Below are 23681 nucleotides of genomic sequence, written 5' to 3'. Positions count from 1 at the left end.
CTGAAAATTTTAGTATTCGTTTTTTGTTTACTTCAAAAATATCGGGTAAAAATATAATTCATACAGAAAGGTCCCAAGTATCCATTCCCTTTTTAATAAAAAGCAAAACATTTCTGTAATCTATCGACTTCTAATATTCTCAATAAGACAACCGATAAGTTGCCTTTTATTTATCTTAGGGGGTATTCTAGGGTAGAGACATGAATTTCAAGCGCTGTACAAAGGGGGAAAAAATTGTACCATCCATATTTGTGTCATTTGTTTATTGTCATTAAAATTTACAAAATTATGCACAGTCAAAATAGAGGGTCCAAACAAACGAGGGTGTCCAGGCGTGCATGGATCCAACCCTCCTGGTGACCTGAAAATGGAAAACTAAACGGATTCTTAATTATTATAGATGCCGCTATCGAATAAGCCTTGGACAAGTTAAAAAAAAAAATTCACTATAGCCGTTTGAAAGAATTTTTTTTTGCATATTTTAGGAATTTTAAAAAATCCTCTTAATGACATATTTTTAAATGACTAAACTTTGAAAATATACAAAAAAAACATTTCGATTTTTTCAAAGAAAAAATTAAAGGCAAAACACAATATGTCCCATATTTTTTTAACCCATAAAAAACGATAATTCTATTTTATTTTTCAGGTTTTGATAAAAATAAAATTTAGGTATGTCAAAAGGGACTAAATGAATGAAATGATTAAAAATCTTCAATTTTAATTCAACATACAATTTATGTAAATCTCTACTTGCTTTTTATTGATGACAAAATTGTTTTGTGATGTTTTAATAACTCTTACCTGCTCAATCGAAAAATGTTAATCGTCGCCTGCTTGTATATATATACGAGTACATATTTCTTTTTTATGTTCGAAGCCATTCGTCCTGAGCTTTATTTTTTATACACATCTAATAAAAGTCATGATGTAGGTATATGTATATATTAATTTTTATATAAAGTTACAAACTTACGAATTCATATATTGCTGTTCTATATTGTATAAGTTTTGTGTACTTTCCATTTTTGTGACTTAATTAAATACAATTACATAATTTTGTTGTTCTTATTACTTAAATTGTATATATCTTATACTCTCCTTTACTTACGAACTGGGCTTATTCCTCAATTTTTCGCTGTAACACAATGTTTTTACATACATACTACAACTTATCAAGTACCCTAATCTAACTACTGACTAATTCTACACCTATATTTACAAATTTATTTTGTTCATAGGTATGTTACCAAAATGCATAAAGCCCAGTATGTTTTATTTCGGCAGTTTATACTAAAAACCACTTCCTCCAGCACAAACAGGGTATTCAAGTTAAAAATAACGGCGTCCCAGCTAACACCAAATACTAAATCGTAATTGCTTTTGTTGAAGTTTTTGCTCTCTCTTTAATATATAAGAAAATGTTTCCTAGGCCGTTTGAGTATTTTGGTAACGCTATTTATGAGAAATATTACTGTACATAAGAAAATATTTGAATTTCTCAGACAACTGGCTTAGCTTACTTTTATACAGGATATGGGAAAATAGCTTTAAAATATAGCATAAAGTCAAATACAAAATATGAAAGGAGGTAACCCCCACAAAGAATTTGGTATATAAATATTTATGTATATAATCGGCGCGTACATCCTTTGTTAAATGTTTGCCCTATCCCCTCCTCCAGTTTTGTGGCACGCACCTTGATGTTGCTCCACATATGGAGGGACCTACATGCCCGCCTCCGAACGACAAATGGCTTTCTATGAGGAGATTTTTATAGCAGAAATACACTAAAAAAAAACATTTTCTATGATTTGGTGTTTCATGCCCTTAGTAGGTTTCGTGTCCTCGTGACCTCCTGTGAATGGTAGTCACGCGTAAATCCGTTCGACTAAAGTGGCCGCCGAATGCAAACAAATTTATGTACTAATTGTGTATTTACATACATTTCTATTCCCCTCATTCGCTTGCGGCAGTATTGAGACTATGTTCTACACTTTGTCAGTCGGTGTTTTAGAATTTGTATAATTTAGGAATAGGGATTGGTAAGTGTACGCCATATTAATTTATTCTTGGAGCCTAACCGATCGAGAATTTCACCTGTTATGGAAGAGATCTCTTTAGTTAATAAACATACTCGTATATGTTGGGTTTTAAATGCGCTTGTGAATAGTACAACATTCTGGATATATAAATGTCTTAAATAGTTTTGTCTGATAGCTAAAACTGTGTGCGAGTTCAATAAATTTAAATATATTTAAAATTTGTTTATTATAAAAATGGCAAACGACTTAATAATACTAAAAAACTCAATACCGAACGAAAATCAAAACATATAACCTTCTCCAATGCGAACTAAAAATTATGTACGGACAACACAGAAAAGGAAAACTACGTTAAACTGGGTGATTTTGCTTTGAATATGTAAACAATCGAGTACAGACTTTTGAAGACAGTTTTGGTAAAGTATTGCATCAGAAACTGTAACCGATAAGTATCAAAAAGAACCGTCGAGAAATTAAAAAGAACCAATAGCATAATCGATCGAGACAACTTACTCCGATTGAAAAGCGAATTCAATTGTCTTCATAACTACTTGTTTAAACATTATATATTTAGAATTGAATCAAATTTAAAATCAAATCCTTCTAGCTTTTGGCGTTATATCAACAATAAACGGAAGACCAACGGCGTCCCCACTTGTTTAAATTATGATGGCATTGTTTCGGATAATGAACAAGACTCGTGCGACCTCTTTGCAAAATTTTTCCAAAAAGTTTATGAAAAATTTGACAAATTAGACACATATAACTTTAATGTATCCTCTTCTGAATCTTATGATGACTTTACTGTTTCAACCAATGATGTTATACAAGCAGCTTCAAAACTGAATAATAGCTCATCTACCGCCAATCACGCCAATTTATAAGTCAGGAAGCCGAAATGACGTATGCAACTATCGCCCAATAGTTAAACAAAGCACCATTTCGAAATTATTTGAATCTATTCTCAAAGTTAAAATGTTAAATCGTATTAGTGATCTTATCTGCGAGTACCAGCGTGGCTTTGTCCCCTTAAAATCCACTTGTACTAATTTGGCACTAGTCACAAACAATATTATTAACGCTTTTGTAAATCGCGCACAACTGGATGTAGTTTACACGGATTTCTCAAAGGCATTCGATAAAGTCGACCACTCTATCCTCATTAAGAAGCTGAGTGCATGCGGTATTAAGGGAACACTTTTAAAATTCTTTTTAAGCTACCTTACGGGAAGGAAATTATTCGTTAAAATAGCATCGTCTAAATCTACATTATTAATTAATGCTTGGTCTGGAATACCCCAAGGGACTCACTGTGGGCCAATTCTTTTCCTAATATTCATAAACGACTTACCTAAAATATTTCAATATGTAAAATGCTTAATGCTTGCAGATGATGTTAAGTTATTTTTACAAATTAGCTGTATTGAAGATTGTTCCAATCTTCAAAAGGATCTCAAACTTCTTCAAGATTAGTGTACCATGAACCACCTACACTTGAATACCGACAAATGCTGCGTGGTTTCATACAGGAACAAAAATCTAATCCATTCATCTATAATTACTTTTTGAACAATATTATACTTAGTAGGAAAGAGGAAATCAAAGACTTGGGCATAATCTTCGATTCAGGACTTACGTTCTCGAAACATATTGATTATATTATCTCTAAAGCTTTTTCTATGATTGGATATTTACGTCGTAATACGGAAGACTTTTCAGATCCCTTGACTTTGAAAGCACTCTACGTCTCCTTAATTCGAAGCCGACTAGATTATTGTTCTCTAATATGGAACCCATTCTACCAATGTCATATAAATAAGATTGAAAGAGTCTAAAAAGTCTTTTCCAAATATGCGTTGTGTAAGCTGCGCTGGCCTAAAGAGCTCCCTAGTTATATAGGCAGTCGCAAATTGATTGGACTGCAAAGCCTTGAGGACAGACGAATCTACTTTTCGATTCTCTTCGTGTATAATCTTTTAAATTTCAATATAAATTGTTGTGAGTTGCAGAGTTTAATTACTTATCAAACAAAGCACCATGATTTAAGGCAGGTTCGTTTATTTGTAGATCAACGGTATAGAACTAACTATGCCCTCAATGAATCAATGGTGAGATGCATTCAATTCTGCAACAATTATCCTAGCCTCGACTTTAGACTAAGTTTATATAATTTTAGGCAACAATTGTTTATAATCTTTAACTAATAATTAAAAATTATCTAATATAGTCTGTAAGAAGTATTTGTAGACTGAATAAACGAAATAAATAATTGGCGCTTACACCCTTTTTGGCAGAGCTCCTCCTCCTATTTGTGGTGTGCGTCTTGAAGTTATTCCACAAATGGAGGGACCTTTACTAAAATTAAATGGCATTTCGAATTAAAATTAGTATCATTTTATGTAGTTTACTGATGGAAAATGCCGGACTGGTGCAAAGAAAATCCATAAATTAATCACATTACATTACGATGATTTGCTCTATTTGCTCTCTCTCCTCTCTCAATGACTGATGAGTGTTAACTGTATTTAGGAAATAAAATGTATAAATAAATTTCACTCTACTGTACATTAATTTCAAAAGCGGGTCTTATCAGGCTCCAATTGAGGACAGTTCACTTAATTTATTTGTATAAAATACTGAGGCCGGTAGTGGGCGTGCTAAGATAGGAGCACACAGCCTAAAGTGCGTGTATTTAATTAAATACTATTGACAGCTCTCGGTCGGTGGTGGTAAAATTCGAAGAAGAAGAAAATAAAGTGTAAAAAATTGGATTTTTTCGAGTTTTGACGAGAAACTTAACTGATAACTGTAGAAGGCAGGGTAAACCCAGACGACAAGTGAGTGAAGTATAAAAATATTATAATGCGGAGGAAGTGCATATGAAGGGTGATTTTTTAAGAGCTTTAGGAAAGTTTTTCAAAAAAACACACGTAAAATTCAGAAAAATGCATGAAATTTTTATTTAAGGGGTTATACGCAGTTATGACTTTCAAAAAAATCGATTTTTTTTTATTGCATTTTTGTAATGTACATATATTCAAAAGTATACGCACGAAATTTGAAGTAGATCTAAGCAATACTTTCGGAGTTATACCTAAATATGTAGAGATGCCTCGGCACGTTTTAAGGTAGGTATTGAAACTTTAAACGTGTTTTTTTCAAAACGGAATTTTTCAAGTCGGTGTACACGATATCTCGAAAACGGCTTGTTTGATCGGTCAACCGTTTTAACTCAATCTTTAAAGATACATTTTCTAGTAATTAATCGTTCCTTTTGTAAATCTGATACTTATTTTCCATTTTATAATCAATTTACGGCCAAATTTTAACGTAAAAATCGAAATCATTTCTTTTAAAAGCTGCCATTTTGTGAAAATTCACTATTTTGATTAGCCGAACGATTAATTACTAGATAATCTAATATATTAACAAAATTTGTTTGGTTTTTTGATTTCAGATAATCCAATCCTGAGTTACGATGTACACCGTAAATCGTCTTTTTTTAAAGGAGGTTCCAGAAATCGCCTGCAGCGCGCTCTATAATCAACATTTTCATAAATAAAAAATTTTGTTACGTTCTTGAAGGATGCTTTTATAACCGCCAAAAATTTTCAAATTAAAATATTCTGAAGTTTCTTCAGGATAAATCCTTGACAACCCGTCTTTTATTTGCTTCATAACTGCGTATAACCCCTTAAATCGAGAGTACAGTCCATATAATTTAATGTTTGAAGATTATTTCATCCAAATGTTTACCGTGACTGCGCTTCAAATGGTCCATCCGCTTAGTCCAATTTTGGCATACTCTTTCCAAATGTTTCGGCCGGTATCTCACATACAAATGCTTTATTGTTGTCTTCAAATGCGTTAATTGAAGCAGGCTTGTCTGAATAGACATGAGCTTTAACATAGCCCCACAAAAAATAATCTAAAGGCGTTATATCGCAGATCTGGGTGGCCAATTGACAGGTCCTGAAAGTGAAATAAAATGTTCACCGAACTCGCCTCTCAACAAGTCCATTGCTACGCGTGCTATGTGGCATATGGCACCGTCTTGCTGAAACCACATGCTATGCAAGTCAAGCTCTTGCATTTTGGGCATTTTTATAATAAAATTCAATGATTTGCAAGCGTTGTTCGTTTGTAAGACGATTCATGGTTAAATTATAGACCAAACTGAATATGTTTGACAGTGAAACAAAACAACGAAACGTGCGTCAGCTGTTTAAACCAATTGTTTAAAAAGATAATAGCTGAAAAATCACCCGTTAGTATTGCCAAAAATTTCTTTATTTATTTAATGTGAAACGGATTTGACTATTCAAAATAATTAATCTTCTATAGTTATTCCTTCGAATAAGCAAAATTCGATTTCACAAAGACAAAGTACTGTTGGTTGGCACGACTAAAATATTTATACGTAACCAGAGCAGTATCAATGGATGGGATTCGTTAAAGAATTCGTTGAAGGATGAATTTGGTTCGACGCTTCAGGCTAGCGAAGTACACCGGTTGATGCGTAATAGCCGCAAGCGGTAACGCGTAATAATGCCAATGGAATTAATGACAATTAATATAAAGTCTTTTGTAAGGGAATTAATGTTAATGACATTAGCACACAAACGCAAACTGAGTTAATGGCAAGAGAATTGTGGAAATAATGTCAATAACAATAGTTCACTTCCAGGCTTACGAAGATCGTCGCAATTACTACCGATTAAAAATTAAAATCTATTGCCTAGAAAAATATTTATAACAACGTGACTGGTTACCTATGAATTTTCAGTGAATGTTAATTAAGTATTTCCATTAACGCTTCCAATTAAGCAATAACGAGCATCCTTACCCTGTGAATTTGATAAATAAATTAATGGCGTAACCCAAGTTAAAAAAGATTGCGCTAATAGCGGATTCAAACAGAAACACAGGAAATTCGACCACAATAAGAAATTCTGGACTGCCAAACAATCCCACTTCGCCATGAGAATTTTTCGTAAGAATCTTGTTATTCAAAACACGAGAATAAGCACATTTTATAGCAATACGATAATTGAAGAAAACTTTGCTTATTGCATCTTTGCATCACCCTGTATTTGCGACCTTCTGAAAGCCAGACTTTTATTTTCCTATACTTATGGGTGACAAAACGCATGTATGCAGTTCATCGATAAAAATGTATATGAATTCAAAGCTAGCACTTTTCTAACCGACTATAAAAAACCCCTTAGGAGTGCACCGAAAATCGTTTTCCTAAGTGCAAATCTGAAGGGGGCTGGTTTCATTATTGTGGGCCACTACAGCGTAGATACCAAAAAATTCCAAAGTTCAGAACTGCATTGCGTTCAAATATGGCTTGTCAACGTTGGTATCGGAAAAGTCTTGCTGATCAGCAGCAAAAAGTAATTTCGTTTCTTGTGGGATATCACGAGAGCCAATGAACAGGCTCTGTGATATCCCACAGGCTTTGTCAAATTGCTTGAATCGTAACGGAGTTAGGCAAAATAGCACATTTAGATGTATTTTTTTAGATTACAAGTATTATCGAATATTCTATTGAAGGGATACCAGATACGAAGTTGAATAACGCCAATCCGTATCGAGCAAGAAATTTAAAAGATTTGAATAAAGGAACAAATAGCCATATTTCCGGTAACATACCAGAAAATTAAGTCGGTCGTTAAAGTTGTCTCTGCAAGTACGAGCGGTATTAGCAGCACTTCTGCAACACAGCGGAAAGAGCGGAAAGTAAGAAAACATTGCTTCAGGTGTGGAGACGCAGAAGCAAGGGGTTGGACAGGTCAGTCATATAGCGTAGAAGGACAAATAGTGTCTCGGGGTGGATTATTTTTCAATATCATGTAAGCGACTCCGTACATTTAGCACACATAGATACAGGATGCGATTTGTGTTCTAATAGGCCGATGTATTGATGCTATTAAGAAAACATCAGTTATTCGGTATAGCTGGCAGTGGCCTTACGACGCACTGTTTCAACTATAAGAACGTTGGTAAACAAAATCCAGCTTAGAAAGAGAACCTGCTCTCAACGAACTATAGATTTCCAAAGAATCAACGGAGTCTACACAATATCGGTTGAACAGTTCCTTTGAATTTCAAACATTTCGCGCGACTTTGCAAATCTTTTTTAATTCTACCATTTTCAGCTTTTTTTCGTAATTTCGTGAAATATAGAGAAATGAGAATATTTACAGTTAAGCATTTTTTAAGTGAAACCTTCATAATTCTGATAGTGCAAAGCAAAGCCAAAAGCAAAATCTATTTTTTATCCAATTTCAGCCAATAAAGATATTCATATGACACAATGGTTCAAAACCCTGCTTTAAGTTAATTTGAACGGGTATCCGCTATTAGAGAAAAGGCAAAATGAACATCGGTTTATTTAGGCTTTTGTCCATCTAAGTTCATATAGTTGAAATACGTGCAATGTTAGGCAGTTTCCACTCAAAGGTAAATTTAATGAACGAGAGAGATTTAAGATTTGGTGTTATTATTGGTAAAGACATTTTAAAATCGGTAGATGTGAAATATAAGGACGATAAAGTAAAGTTGACAAAGCTCGAAGTAGTGTTGACCAGAAGCAATGCATCAAAGCGAGCGAAGTTATGTCGTTGATCAAAGATTATGTCTCTACCCGAAACACAAGTTCACCAATGTAGATCCACAGCAGGTATTTCAAAGGCCATGGAGATTATCGTACTAGGATAGATGTTGTGTAGATACGAAGACTTTGAAGTGACTTGATGAAGGCATTATCCAACCGGATACGCTTCATCTATTGTTTCGGTGTCGAAAAACCTTAAGAGTAAAATACCCAGATATGGTTACCGCCAAGTGAATGAAAACATTCAGATACAATGTTCTAATACCACTGATGGATGACGTCTTGCTAGGACTAGAAGGCATTCTAGCTTTGCCGAACGGGTTCTTTCACGTCCTTGGAAACAAATTTCGAGAAAGAACTTATCATTTGCGACACATAGTAGTCAATATAAGTTCCTTTACGTTCCACTTCGTATTTCCAATACAACAGCAGTAAGTGGAATAAAAATAAAATAGTGCAAGTGGCAGTTATTGAAGAGGCAGCTCGAATTTCTGGGATAAATTTTCTTAGAATTAACGTCATAGTGCAGGAGTAAAGTCTCTGTTCGAGCTTCTAGGTAACGACGCGAAAATTTTATTGGGGGATGCAGAGTTCACTGGATTTCAACAACTCAAAGTGGGTTTGACTAATGCCAAAGTTTGGACTTTATATAATCCTAAGACAGTCGGTAAAGTTCACATTGCTCCAATTATGTAGGGATATGGCATGGTTTTACTGCAAAGGGACTTCGAAGAATTTCATCTAGTTCAATATGAGTAGGAAGACGGAACCTTTCGAGAAGACATTCCACTCATATGCGTTGGAAATTCTAGTGATCATTGTGAAACTGCAGAAATCTAAGTTTACTTTATAAGTACTAAATTCAAGATCGTCATTGACTGCAATACATTTATGAAGATACTTAAGAAACATGGCATTCCATTAAGTGTCACGTTGGGCTTTGTTTCTGCAGAATGAAGGCAATCGACGCACTTAGTAGAATGTTATGTTTCGTGTTGGAGGATACAGCACCATTTAAATATAACGCAATTAGGCGACAACTGGATTAAGGTAGATAGGAAAAACTAGAAACAAATTCTTAATAAATAAAAAAAAAAAATGGCACGTACACTTCTGTTAGGTGTTTGCCGAGCTACTCCTCCTATTTGTGGTGTTGCGTCTTTATGTTGTTCCTCAAATGGAGGGCCTGCAGTTTTAAGCCATCGTTTTTTTGCTGGGGACAATGAAACTTGCATTTTTTTTTTTTTTATGTACTCATCTTTGTGTTAGTGATAAAATGAGTGCACCTTTACACTTGGACTGACGAATGGTTTTTTGTGTGCCGCGTGACAATCAATGATCAATCAACCATAAATTAATAACAACTTTGATATATTTTAGTTTTGGAAATGGGTAAAAAAAGTTATGTACTTCAATAATTAGAGAGCTAATCGATCAGTGTAGGCAAAATGAACAACTGTCAATGCCGATTTTTCTGCACTTCGCGTCCCATAACTTTAATTCCATTACAAGGCCGCTGACAAGATTACCTTCAACCTATTTTTTATGGAGATATCAAAAGAATATTATTTGGAGTAATTCACTCGCACAATAAGCCAAAGCAGTTTGAAATCACAGGAAGGCAGCACAGATTAATAATATAACTCCAGCAGAAAATAGGAGAGTAATGACTGTTAAAAAAACAACAACAAGAGTAATTATAATCCATTCTTGGTTCTCTAAAAATTCATAGAGCACTTCAAGATTAGTGAAGTGTTGGCTTTAAGATCAAAATTTTGATGCTTTGGACTAGACACCGCAAAGTCCTAATTTCAACCCAACGGAAAAAACTCGTGAAATAAAGAATTTTTTCAATTAAAGGAGCAAAATCATCATGATTTTTTTTATTTTAAACTCAATGCCTATTTGGTGTTCTTTTACTTTTTATAACTACTGATTTTAATCCTTTGCGATATGCAATTTTCTCTGATGGGAGTACCAGGTAATCGGACAAATTTAGCTTTTCGGAGGTTTTCCCCCATAGTGATTGAGAGCAAATATTCTGAATTCGTTAAATTGATTTATTGTGTTTAATAGCGTTATATGGTGTTACTTTTTAATGGCGTTATAAGTGTTGAAAATTCAATTATTTTCAATTCTTTGCAACAATCACAAGGGGGTAATGTGGTGAAATTAAGTCTCAAAATGTATTACAAAAATAGTTGTTGCAAAGTCGTTTCTAATAAGAAGACCACCACTGTACATATTTTACATTTGAAGTAACAATCTTATTTTCGAGCGCATTACTGCATGCATTTAGGGCCCGATAGCTGCCAAAGCTCGCACCTGAATTTTAAATTGCAAAATCAAACTTATTTCAGTTTTAATTTAATACTTAAAGTGTGAATAGAAATAAAATAAATAAATAACATATTCGTTTTAATTTTTACAAAATGAGCTTAATATTGATGTCCAATAATAATATCCGAATTTCAGTCTCTTAGGAAAAATATATAGAATAAAAATACGAACACTTCAAATTTTGGTAAATTTACACGTTGTTGTCATAACATTTCGTGTTTAAAGAAAACCAATTTAACTATGTATCTTTAAATTATTCTGTTTTGTCAGCGTGATTTAAATACATCTGGATTGAGTCTTCTGTGGTAACATTTTTGTGAGTCTTATTTTTCTCATCTAAAATTTATAAATGAAAATCAGTACAAACTATATTTAACAAAAAAAAAAAAAAATGCCACGTGCTAGTTACCTCAACAAATTGGAGTTTAGTGAATAAGCAAGGGATGGTAATACTGTATACTTATATAATATAATATAATTTAAATTAAATTTGAACATTTGCCTTACATACTGTGAGTATAAGAAAACGAAACCAATTTTTCAATTAGGCAAAGATTCTCGTTTTGATAAGATTAATAAAGTTATTCAACCTTAAACACGATAAAGATATGTATGAATTACATACATACAAATATATTGCGATTTTTATTCTGTGGTGTTCTTGTTCGCTTATATGTTTGTGAAGACATGTAAACATGCATTCATATGTATGGCTGTTTTATGATAGATTAATTGCGTTTGTGATCTAATATTGTGAAAAGTCTTGCAAAAATATAACAAATGTTTCCCCAAACTCGTTAAACTGACCAAGTCTATTCTTGTCTATGCAAAATTTTATACCTACATACATACATAAAAATATAAATGCAAAAAGAAAAAAAAAAAAAAAAAACGAAGGACAATACCTGCCTATTTTGCTGTCGCCGAGGTGGCAGCCAGTTTCAGCTTAACAAACATATTGTCGCCACTAGCGGATGTTTCGATTTTATTCAGATCCAACTTTTGTACCTCGTTCTCCAAGTGACTGCAGTTCTTTTCATAATTTATTTTTTGATCAGTTTCCCCCGATGTTTTTTCACAATTTTCAATAGGAGCAACTTTTTTATCTTTACTTTTTTTTAAAGCATTCAGGAGAGTTTTTTCCTTTGTTTTGGTCTCCTTTTCTTTGTCCTTGTCCTTTTCTTTGTTTTTGTAATTCTTAAACCGGGGAAATATACATCCGTTAGGTAAAAATCCAACTAGTTTATCCTTTTTTGTGGAAGTTGTCGTTGAAGCTGTAGCAGAAACCAGCGTGACAATTTTTGTAGAATTGGAAGTTGAAAGAGTCTCGGCACCTGCGATTGTGTTTTTTATGATAACAGGTGCTACTGCCGTAACCACTGTACTAGAAGGCGAAAGAGAGTGGTTTCCAGATTGAGTACCCTTACTCTCAGTATTGTCTTCTCCAATTGTCTCTGTACCAGATAGTGGTTTCACAGATGCTTCCATATTACCATTGGCACTGAGTTTTGAGGACAACTTGTCAGTAGCATCGATTTGGTCCTTTCCGTCAACGTATGTACTAAACGCATTTTCACCTCCACTTGCATTTTCCTCGATTGAAACCTTGGCACATAATGCATTTTTTGCTTTAAGGTGGTTAATTTTCGTGGCGTCTATTCTGCTAAGTTCGTAATCTTGCACTGCACTTGAAATTTTACTTTCTGACGGAGCAGAATCTCTTACTGCTATGGATCTTTCAACTAGACTATCTAGGGGAACTTTGTCCACCTTTTCTGGATTAATGACACTATTCTGCTTCTCTTCAGAAATTCTTATAGATTCCGCAGATTTTGGAAACATTTGTTGGGTGGTGACGTTGTGAAAGTGTTGTTGTTGGCGTTGCTGAAGCATTTGTTCTTCCCGTTCTCGATCTCTTTGAGCTTGTACCGCATTCCATACGTCTTTTAGCTCTCCAGATATATCACGATCTTTCAAAATAACAGCGTTCCTAAAACGAGATAAGAAAATCTTAGCAACTGAATAGTTTAAATTAAACTCATTACTCAAAAAAATATTTATATTTTATTAATTATAATTGATTTTTTTTAAAGCGTCTGTTCAAGCGATTAGAGATGTGTGCGTATTATTCCATTCACTTAACACACGACTATGAAATAATTTATGCAATCGTCCATACCAACAGCATCCTGAGCCTACTTATAGTATTCAACTAGTTGAGGAGAGCACATAAATAAAAGAACAAAAAGGCACCTTGAAACATCGCTCAACCTATTTTCAAATTTCTTCGAAATTTCTTTGTAAGAAAAGAAGAAAATATTGGAATATACATATCTTTTTAAGACACAACAGCGGTAAACACTTCACTTTCAGTAGAGTGCTAGCGGTACACTTATAGTTTTTTAGGGTCACGATTTACACTAATGGTGAAATAAATCTAATTTTCTTTAGAGTACTCGTACTATGTGATATGTTAGTTACTTTTTATCTGATTGAAATTCCTTTAAAAAGGATTTAAGTGCAATTACAAAGGATATCTCAAAATTACAAATTGCGGGGTCATATCTACATATCTAATTAACTCTAGATGACACTTCTTAGTGCTTCCGAGGTTAAATAAATTCGGATTTTTTTTTTTGTATACATTATTTGATTTTTCATTTATACTTTTCAACTTATACAAAATTAAAACGTTAGGTTTAAGTTAACTTATAAAAACTCGAAGTTATAGATTACGGTCAACAAAAATTTGTGTCGCCGAAGAGAGGAAATGATGACATATGTATAAGATTAAAACAATTAATTTCGAGTTATTCACCAAGCTTTACTACCACTGCATATTCGTTTCCACGACAGTCGGTTCTACGGACTTATATCCGGCCAAGAACTGTCACTCCAGCAGCATTCTCCGTATGTAAGTATGGGGAATGTTTATGGTGATACAACGACAACACCCACTGCATATTGGTATTTTTTGTGCCATCAAACAGGCGACATCTTTCGCCTTGCAACTCGATTGTCTAAGTGCACTTAATTCAAGAGCAAACAAAAGCAAAGACTTCCATATCTTTCTGTATGATAGCCAAATAAGCCAATCAATCAAGCTTCAATAGAATCCAAGGAAACGAGCATGCCGGCAGTGCATTCAGTTTGCCAGGCTTCGAACTGGAGAGTCTACTTAATAGAAGCGTGACCTCCATAGCTTATAATATTTATTATACGCAATATATTCACTTATTTGTGAACCTCTTCGACTTCCCCAAATACTCTGCTACAGATGTACGTTTACATTTTTGGACCTTTAGGGTGTGTGCATAAGAACACTGCTTCAAATCGTTTTTCATACGTGGAACTTAGTTTGTAAAAACAAAGCAGCCTTTCTAAATTTCTCATAAAACTAACAAATCGCACAGCGCGTATTGCGAAAAGGTTACGCCTATCTAGCAGCATTTAAATTCTTGTATGGATTTCTAAGGTTGAATCTTGCCAGTCACGCTTATATTAGACAGACTGTATGTACTTATATACAGTAGGTTCTGTTTTTATGCGGCTTTTTTTTATGCGGTTTTGAAATAGTGCGGTTTTGAAATAGTGCGTTTTTTTTTTTAAATTACAAAATGCATGTCGACCTATCGGGAATTGTACATATAAACAAGATTCTAAACCAGCTAAGCAAAAATTCATCACAGATTACATCAGAAATGCTAACCCTACAAGTATGGAACCGCCTGCATAACTATCTAGATCAGACGTGTACATTTCCTCAAGTGATGAAAGTGATTTTACGCCAAATTTTAAACGAACGCGCAACATGCGGGTATTGTCTGATTCTATTTCTGACTTAAATTTATTTTTCGATTCTGACGTTTCTTAAATAAAGATATAATTTTAAAAAATACAATATTTTGTTTATGCGATTTTATTTAATTATTTCAGATTCATGCGGTCTATGGAACGTATCTATAGTTATAATATGGGACTAGAGCCCTTTTTTATGCGATTTTATTAAATTATTTCAGATTTATGCGGTTTTAGCACTTTTGAAACGTATCTATAGTTTTACTATAGAACTAGTAGCTTTTTTTATGCTGTTTCTTGCGGAACGTATCTACCGCATAAAAACAGAACCTACTGTATGTATAAAAATTAGTCATAGCTTAAATGAAACCGCTGTACCCGATTGAAGATTGCTCCAACAACAGCATATGTGACTGCTAACACTGAGGACATGAAATATCAAACCATAGAAGTTTTTTAAAACAGCGGACGCTAATTCACAGGCAATAGCAAAACTCCAATGCATTTAAAAAATGAAATAATTCTCATCCGTCGTTCAGAAGTGGCATAAAATTGTATATTCATAGGATCACAACGAAACGCACACCCCCGACAAACGTTGTCCACAGCCAGTTAAATGTAATTTAACAAATGCTCCAGCTTGAAATTGATAGCTCTTCTCTATCACAAATTACACCGTCTCCTGCTAATTGCTTTGACAACAATCATGACAATCGAATAAAGCTTTTGCATTCAATTAATATTTGCTCATACTTCATGAAGTTGGCCTTCTTTTGCTAAATCTTGTTATCCCCATGCACTTTTGGGGAATGTTACTGAAACGAGAGACCTTAGCCGAATATAAATAATGTATAGCTCCATTTGTCTGAAGAGAATAAAGTACTACTAACTTTGATGAACTTTGATTTTACTCCCATTACGTGGCCATTCCTCTTACCACAATCATCCACCGAAGATGAATTTCGCTAATTTATTGCTGACGTGGTTGTTGTAACATTACAAACATTCCTCATACATGTCTGGGATATGCTGCTGGAGTGATAGCCTTTGACCGGATATATTATAAATTAATCGTTGTTGTTGTAGCAGTTATTCAAGCCTTCCGACACGGTGTAGACACCGGCCGGCATGGTCAATCTTATCTAATGGTAGGCCCAAGAACATGCTGTTTCGACGGGGTGGGTCCAAAGAGAGGCGGGTGTTAAGTGAGAGGATTTGAGGCGCATGGTTACGCGGGCGTTAAAATAGACACTGTTCCTAACGACCGACGTTTCCACGACAGTCGGTTTTACGTTACCGAAACGACCCGGATTTATATCCGGCCAAGGACTGTCACTCCAGCAGCATTCCCCGTATGTAAGTATGGGGAATGTTTATGCTGCCACAACAACAACAACCGAAATTTATGAAAGAAAGTTAAGACTGACTACAGAAATGATCCTGGGAAGTATAGTCTTCATTCTCACGACAGTCGGTTCTACGTAACCGGAATGACCCGGATTTATATCCGACCACAGTCTGTCACATTCCTAGTATATGTATAGGGATTTTTTATGCTGCAACAGCAACAACAACACCTGAATTTATGTACGTCCAAGGATTGCCACTAACAACAATATCCTCAAAATATTTAAGTGCCTACATTTATAACACGCGTTTTGACAGCGATAATAAATAATAAATAATTTTTATAACACACCTTACTAATTTCACACCAGGATTCATTGCTTCTACAAAATCACACATTAATTCCACCATAGCCCTGCGCTCCTCTGGGTCTTTGCTGTGGCGCCCTGAATCTTTCAGCACTTCCGGATTCGCCATAACAGCAAAAACAATCGGGGGACTGCGTGGACTTCCTGGAGGCACCTAAAAGTATATTCATACAATATAGAAAATCTCTCTACCGTGTACTGGATTTTCAATATATTTACCCGCATTCCACCGTACAAAGGTATAGGATCAGTGGGTTCTTGTGGTATTACGATTCGCGTCCAACTTAGTACATTAATAAAAAGTTCTTCACCTGTCTCTGTGGTTGTGCGAATGCACATATGTGGCTGTGGTGGATTCTTAAAATGACGGTAGGCTCGTGAATGCCGATAACTATGAGGTGGTGGTGATGTTTGCATTAATGAAAGGTTCATGGTGTTCCCATTGTCGTGAACAGAGTTATCTTCATTATTTAAATCATTATTTGCATCCGTCACCTGAGAGCAACGAATCGGTGATGCAGCAGACATTTCCATTTGTATGCATGGACTTTTGGCGTCCGTTTGATTAGAAGAACTAACAAACGTGGTCGCCACAACTGTTACCACCGAAGTTGCAGAAACCACCGCCACTACTCTGCTATTGATGTCCAAATCGGCCGACGTTCCAGTGTCGCTGACAAAACCAGACATAATATTACCTACTTTGTACCTTTATTCTTGCAATTTACTCGCCGTAAGACTGATTCCAAAGCACTCCCAGAACTCCAACACTCTTAACTGGCAGCTGATTTTGACGTCTATGTTCCGAACGAAAACTCGCTTCAACTACCTCTTTTTAATTGAATGAATATGCCACACTCGTTGGCACTATCTGCGAACAGATTTGTGTTCATACGGCTCGCAAAAAAGTACGAACAAAGGCAATAGAAAAACTTTACTTCACCAGCGCAACATGATAGTTTTCTTTATCACTCCAGTACATCTGAAGGGAAAATCCTTTAGCTTTTAAGGCAACTAAAGCTTCATTGTGTAGTCTGATTTAAAATGGTATTTACATATACATATGTATTTGCATGGCCGTGTTGAGGAACGTCGGTAGAAACATTTTATGTTATAATAACGTCGTTTTTTTTATTTAGATATACTAATACTTATGGCGACGTTTTTTCGCTTCTGTGATGCATGCATTTTTGATAATAATAGTAAACTATATGGTGATTTTGATCCACATTTTACGGAAATTTTAACTGAGTTTAAATGTTTTCTTCCTTACAACTTTTCAGTTTCGTTATTTACGCATATGAGTTTCACTGAAAAACATTCAGTACTTATCCCTTATTTGAATTTTTTTAAAATCACAAATCATCTGCTTCCATTCAATGCTTCATCCTATTTTATGCTATCTTTATTCTTTTATGAAAGCAATACATTTTTGTATATATACACCAGTTCATCCACTGTTTAGCTTTCAACACACATACACCTATGTGTGCAACAACGACTCTGCTATGTACACAAGCACCGACTCCTGTATTTCCGTCAGCAGTTTGTTTACACAAGCTTCACTGCTGGGCATTTTATGAACAAAAATGTTCCAGTCTCCACTTAAATTCCCGTTATAAGGGCGCTCATGACATGACTTTAACCAAACATTTGCTTGATAAGTGGAGTTAGCACACGCCCACTGCTCCAAAATGTAATCAATTTGGTCGAAAAGATTTAAAACAAATATATATGAGTGCGCACACATTCATAGTTGAGTACGGTGCCGTTGAGATTCTCTGTTGTCATTCAAATATACGAGTATATTATCTATTGCCAATTGCTATTGGAAGCAGTGGCCTCATTTATCTTGAAAATTTATTGGAGAAAAATCAAACTCGAGTATTCGGGTTTGGGGCTTATCATTTGCCTCAACAAAACTACACCATTAGCATTCAAAAACTTTCGAATATCCGACTTCGTGTGATATAAACAAAATTATAAACAAGTTTAATTATAGTTATACTTTTTCTCCAACAAACAAATAATTATTTATACACACAACATTAAACACACGTGCCACCCTTCTTTATCACATACGACTAAATTCAATGAGCAACTGAAATAGGAGATATGCGAGAGAATTAGCTAGTGCTGCCAGAATTTTAATTTTTATTAGGGTCGTTCTGAAAAATGGGAAAATATTGTATCCTCTTTTCGTAATAATGTCGAATTTATTCCACCTCGTCCTAGAACTATAAAATTTTCGTCCTCTTTTTTATGATATTCAAAGGGCCACGTGTTGTTTACTCAAATCGCTGTACTATGACTAGTCGAATGTGCGAGATTTACTTGCTGAGCGTTATAAATTTGATTTTAGTTTATCTGTGTCCACAAGTTCGTCAAAATAATGGTGCAAAAACTTCAATTATTCAAATTATTAAATAAAAATATGTATATTTATTTTATTATATTAAATATATAATTTGTATGAGTGCTGAATTTTTCTTGTTCATTTCCCAAGTGCAATATACAACATTTTCACAAAGACGAAAGTAATGTTTACATTAAATATAATGAAGTGACCGTTTTTTCGAAGAAAAGGAAAGATAATTTTCGCTGTTTGATGTAACGTTTCAACTTTAAATTCTGGTAAAACATTTCGATTTAAGCTTTTTGTTATCTCATTGTTTTATGCTATATATTGAAATAATAATATTTATTATGCAAATAAGGTTTTGAATTCTAATTTTGTAATTTAATGCGCTATGATGTGTTTTAAAAGACTATTGAGCAGGGTTTGAAAATTCCTACCAACTTTTTCGAAGGCTTTTAAAACAACATAAATTTTAAAACAAATATTCACTCTCTGAAAGACAATCAGAATTATTATTTTTGTCTGAGAAAAACCTTTCTTATTTGGTTTTTTCTGTTGCTCACCGAAAATTTGTTTTCAGCGAAACAAATTTAACTTCCTCTTACAATTTGCCACTAAATTCGTGAACACACTGTTTACATCAGGTTGATGGTGATGGTGTGTCACTGTAGGTCGTTTTTAACTAAGCTTGTTTTTTTTTTTTTATTTTTAGAAATTAGGGACTACAGGTTAATGGCGGCTACAGTCGGTGTCTGTTGCTTAAAGGACTCGCGATAAAAACGTGTTACTAGAGTTGGCTTGGTACCTTAGGCTAAGGTGTTCTGAGAGTTGCTTTTAATGCCCAGGCAAAATCGGTTGTTGCAAGTGCATTACCACGGTAAGTCGGCTCTGCCGTGGCGGGCCCTCCCCTTCCGTGGGGGCCAAAACAACTATGAACAACAAAAATATAATAATAACAGAAAATACCATAAGTGAGTGTGCCCAACATAGCACTCCTCTGCTGAAACCCAGCCGCCTACAGCCAACCCCATACACTCAATCTTCTACTACGGCGACCTCTGGTAAGGATGCCAAGAAGAAGAATAAAAAAGCAGCGCAATCTTCGTTTTGGTCTCAGGATGGTCAAAGTTAGTTGTTGTTGTTGTAGTATCATAAACATTCCCCATACTTACATACGGGGAGTATTGCTGGAGTGACAGTTCTTGGTCGGATATAAATCCGGGTCGTTTCGGTCACGTAGAACCGACTGTCGTGGAAACGCGCTTGTTGCCCCATATGACGACCTGGACGAAATAGGGGAAGATACCACTAAAATAACCGACTGGTCTCTGTTTAATAAGGTTTTCAGCATGAAGTTCAACTGGCGTAAATTTTCCATATAATCTATTGATCAACTAGAGAAGCAGGTGGATCATTTAGAGCGGTCCTATAAGACTGCCTTTAAAATAATGATTGGAGGTTCCTGTCTTGTAAGAAATCTACATAGCATGTATCGCTCTTAATTACATATTCGTCAACTGGAAGAAAACGAAGGTTGTTTTCATACCCAAGGCAGGTATGAAGGGTCTCGATTCGACCAAGACCCATAAGTCTTATCTCATTTATCCTAAAGTTGTTTGAAAGATTGATCGATTATCACATCCCAGGGCACATTGAATCCAAATCAGCATGTTTACCTAAGAGGTAAATCCACTGAAACAGCATGAAGTAGTAGGAACTGTGGACAAAATCTGGAAGGCAAAAAATTCACTTTGACAGCATTTATAGATACCAAGGGCACTTTTAATAACGTTAGGGTTGAGACAATTGTCACTGCGTTGGATGAGCCTATCTATCTGAGGATCTCTTCCCTGCTAGGCTGTAGGGAAGTTAAAGCCGTGACAAGACGGGCGAAAGTCGTAGGGTGGTATCCTTTCGCCTCTCCTTTGGCTAGTTGATATTGACGTAATTCTGACTAAGTGAAATAAGGGTGGGATTAAGAAACCAAAAAGTAGCATATGCCGATTATTTGGTCCTAGGGATATAGGAACAGTTTCCCTCTGCCAGGGTTGAGATCTTGGAAGGATAATTGACGGTATCCTCAGTACTTCTCAGTAGCTGGGCTGATAGTTGCGGTCTCAGCGTCAATTCTGATAAAACGGAGCTGACGCTATTTAGCGTACAATTAATTGGTGGCGTATGCTGATCATATTGATATCATGGGCCTTAACAACCGCGATGTTAGTTCTGCCTTTTCCAAACTGGAAAAAGAAGCAAAGCGAATGGGTCGGGTGGTAAACTACAGCAAAATAAAGTACCTATTGTCATCAAACAAACAGTCGGCGCACTCGCTTATCGCCACCCGCGTCACTGTTGAGAGTTGTGATTTCAAGGTTGTAAGAGATTTCGTTTATTTATTAACCGGGAAAACTTTAGTATAATATAACACGCTTTGAAAAAAGGTTGTAAAGTAGATGGAGTAGTGCATCCCATCTTAAAATTGAAAATCTCACCCTCCGGAGGCTTAGTTTTTAAGTAATTTATTGTTAAAGTTGTGTAATTTCGCGAAAAGTTGGAGTTGCCAGACACCTCAAATGATGTTCGCATGCAGAGACGTTCACTGTATATTTTCTGCTTTAGTTTAGAATTGAGAAACATTTTCGAAAGTGTAAACATATAAAATTGAATTTTATAGGAGCGTTGACTAGAAGGGTTTTTGCAAATTTGTAGAATTTGGCCTTCGGTCACGCTTCAAAAAAATAACCCTCATCAGCCCAACTCTGGCAACGCCATTTACAGTATTTTCGCGTAGAACTTGTTTCCGCGTGGGCGGCCTTCGACCGCTCTTCTAAAAAATAACCTTCATCTGCCCAACTCCGTCTACACCATTCAAAGTAGTTTTGCGTAAAACTTTCGGAGGAGGCGTCCTTTGAAGTGTTTAAGAGAAAGATTATGCGGAAGATTTTTGGGCCTTTGCACGTTGGTGACGGCGAGTACCGCAAGCAATGGAGCGATGAGCTTTACGACGACGTAGACGACAATAAAGATTCAGTGGCTACGTTGGCTGGGTCATGTCGTCCGAATGTATACAAACTCGGCTCTGAAAGTATTCGATGCGGTACCAGCTGGTGGTAGCAGAGGAAAGATCAGGTTAAGAAGGTCTTGGGTTCACTTGGTGTTTTCAACTGGCGCCGGTTAGCACGAGAAAAAAACGACTGGCGCGCTTTGTTAAACTCGGCCAAAATTGCATAAGCGGTTAAGGGGTTATACGCAGTTATGAAGCAAATAAAAGACGCGTTGTCAAGGATTTATCCTGAAGAAACTTCAGAATATTTTAATTTGAAAATTTTTGGCGGTTATAAAAGCATCCTTCAAGAACGTAACAAAATTTTTTATTTATGAAAATGTTGATTATAGAGCGCGCTGCAGGCGATTTCTGGAACCTTCTTTAAAAAAAGACGATTTACGGTGTACATCGTAACTCAGGATTGGATTATCTGAAATCAAAAAACCAAACAAATTTTGTTAATATATTAGATGATCTAGTAATTAATCGTTCGGCTAATCAAAATAGTGAATTTTCACAAAATGGCAGCTTTTAAAAGAAATGATTTCGATTTTTACGTTAAAATTTGGCCGTAAATTGATTATAAAATGGAAAATAAGTATCAGATTTACAAAAGGAACGATTAATTACTAGAAAATGTATCTTTAAAGATTGAGTTAAAACGGTTGACCGATCAAACAAGCCGTTTTCGAGATATCGTGTACACCGACTTGAAAAATGCCGTTTTGAAAAAAAACACGTTTAAAGTTGCAATACCTACCTTAAAACGTGAAAGTCATAACTGCGTATAACCCCTTAAATGAACAAACTAATGAAAACGAAGTGCCGCGTGTTAAATTGCACGAATTATAAAAATGCAATTTTTATGCGGATATATACATATACATAGTATATAGGAGGAACCTTGTTTCGAACTTAAGTTTCAAACAGCCAATGTTACGGTCAATGTTATCCGTGCATGGGCATGTTTGAAACAATGTTGAAGTTACGGTTGAAGTTATTACAATTTTTGGATTTTGAGGCATATTGGAGGCAATGTTGCTATGTGTGTGGGCATGTTTGAAATAAGAAACGGCTTGGCAATAGTGTGATTTGTGCGATTTAAACTAAACAAACTAATGAAACGAAGTGCCGTGTGCTAAATTGTGAAAGCAAAAATTATAAAAATACTTCCAAATGCAGATTTTATGCGGATGACCTCATGTGTTTGGTAATTTCTATTGATCTTACCTATTCTTCCCACTCTTCACAAACTTTGCGGATATTGGAAATATCTTTTCGCTTTCTTCTTGCTGTTGTGCATTTCGTGAAACACGAGACTTTGCATTGCACATACATATGTATGTAGACGGTTGCAGCGAATGGAGGTTTTTAATTGTGAATCCGTTAGTAGCGTGTTGAAAGTACCGTAATCTCTTACTTGCAATTGTTCCGTTTGGAACTCGGATAAATTTTTTTCACATCTACGCCTTTTCATTGCATTAACATTCCCCGATTTATACTATTCACGCAATTCGTTGTAATTCTGGTAATTACCGAGTTCTTGTTTTTCGCTATTCGAACAGTTAACGGCAGTGGCATAAATGCTGGCGACCAGTGTTGCTGCAAATAAAGAGAAAGAGAAGGCAGAACAAATTTAGTATCAAACGGAAACGGATATCAGCATTGAAAAAGTATTTAAAAAAGTTTGGCACAAAGCACAAGCTTAAAGTCAAAAAACTTGCGATCACGACGACCATTTTATAATTGTGTTGAC

At 35.2% G+C, this 23681-nt stretch overlaps 1 protein-coding gene and 1 pseudogene across 4 annotated transcripts; both read right to left on the bottom strand.

Moving 5' to 3' along the window:
* Positions 1 to 908: 908 nt before the first annotated feature.
* Positions 909 to 18614, bottom strand: LOC128862209 (uncharacterized). Of its 4 annotated transcripts, none has more exons than XM_054100703.1 (4): positions 16740 to 18614; positions 16505 to 16674; positions 11913 to 12997; positions 909 to 2100 (listed from the first exon to the last, which is right to left on the bottom strand). In XM_054100703.1, exons 1-3 carry the CDS (start codon positions 17208 to 17210, stop codon positions 11917 to 11919), a joined length of 1722 nt encoding a protein of 573 aa, XP_053956678.1. In that variant the 5' UTR covers positions 17211 to 18614; the 3' UTR covers positions 909 to 2100; positions 11913 to 11916. The 4 variants fall into 4 exon arrangements, with proteins under 4 accessions (XP_053956678.1, XP_053956679.1, XP_053956680.1 ...); XM_054100704.1 differs by having other exon boundaries at positions 11917 to 12997; XM_054100705.1 differs by lacking the exon at positions 909 to 2100 and adding an exon at positions 8405 to 10992.
* On the bottom strand, positions 16152 to 16262 carry LOC128862639 (small nucleolar RNA U3; annotated as a pseudogene).
* Positions 18615 to 23681: the final 5067 nt, after the last annotated feature.

The sequence above is a fragment of the Anastrepha ludens genome, chromosome 4 (genome assembly GCF_028408465.1).
Source record: "Anastrepha ludens isolate Willacy chromosome 4, idAnaLude1.1, whole genome shotgun sequence".
In the NCBI taxonomy this organism is placed as follows: Eukaryota; Metazoa; Arthropoda; class Insecta; order Diptera; family Tephritidae; genus Anastrepha; species Anastrepha ludens.
This window is presented reverse-complemented; position numbering and strand designations above follow the sequence as displayed.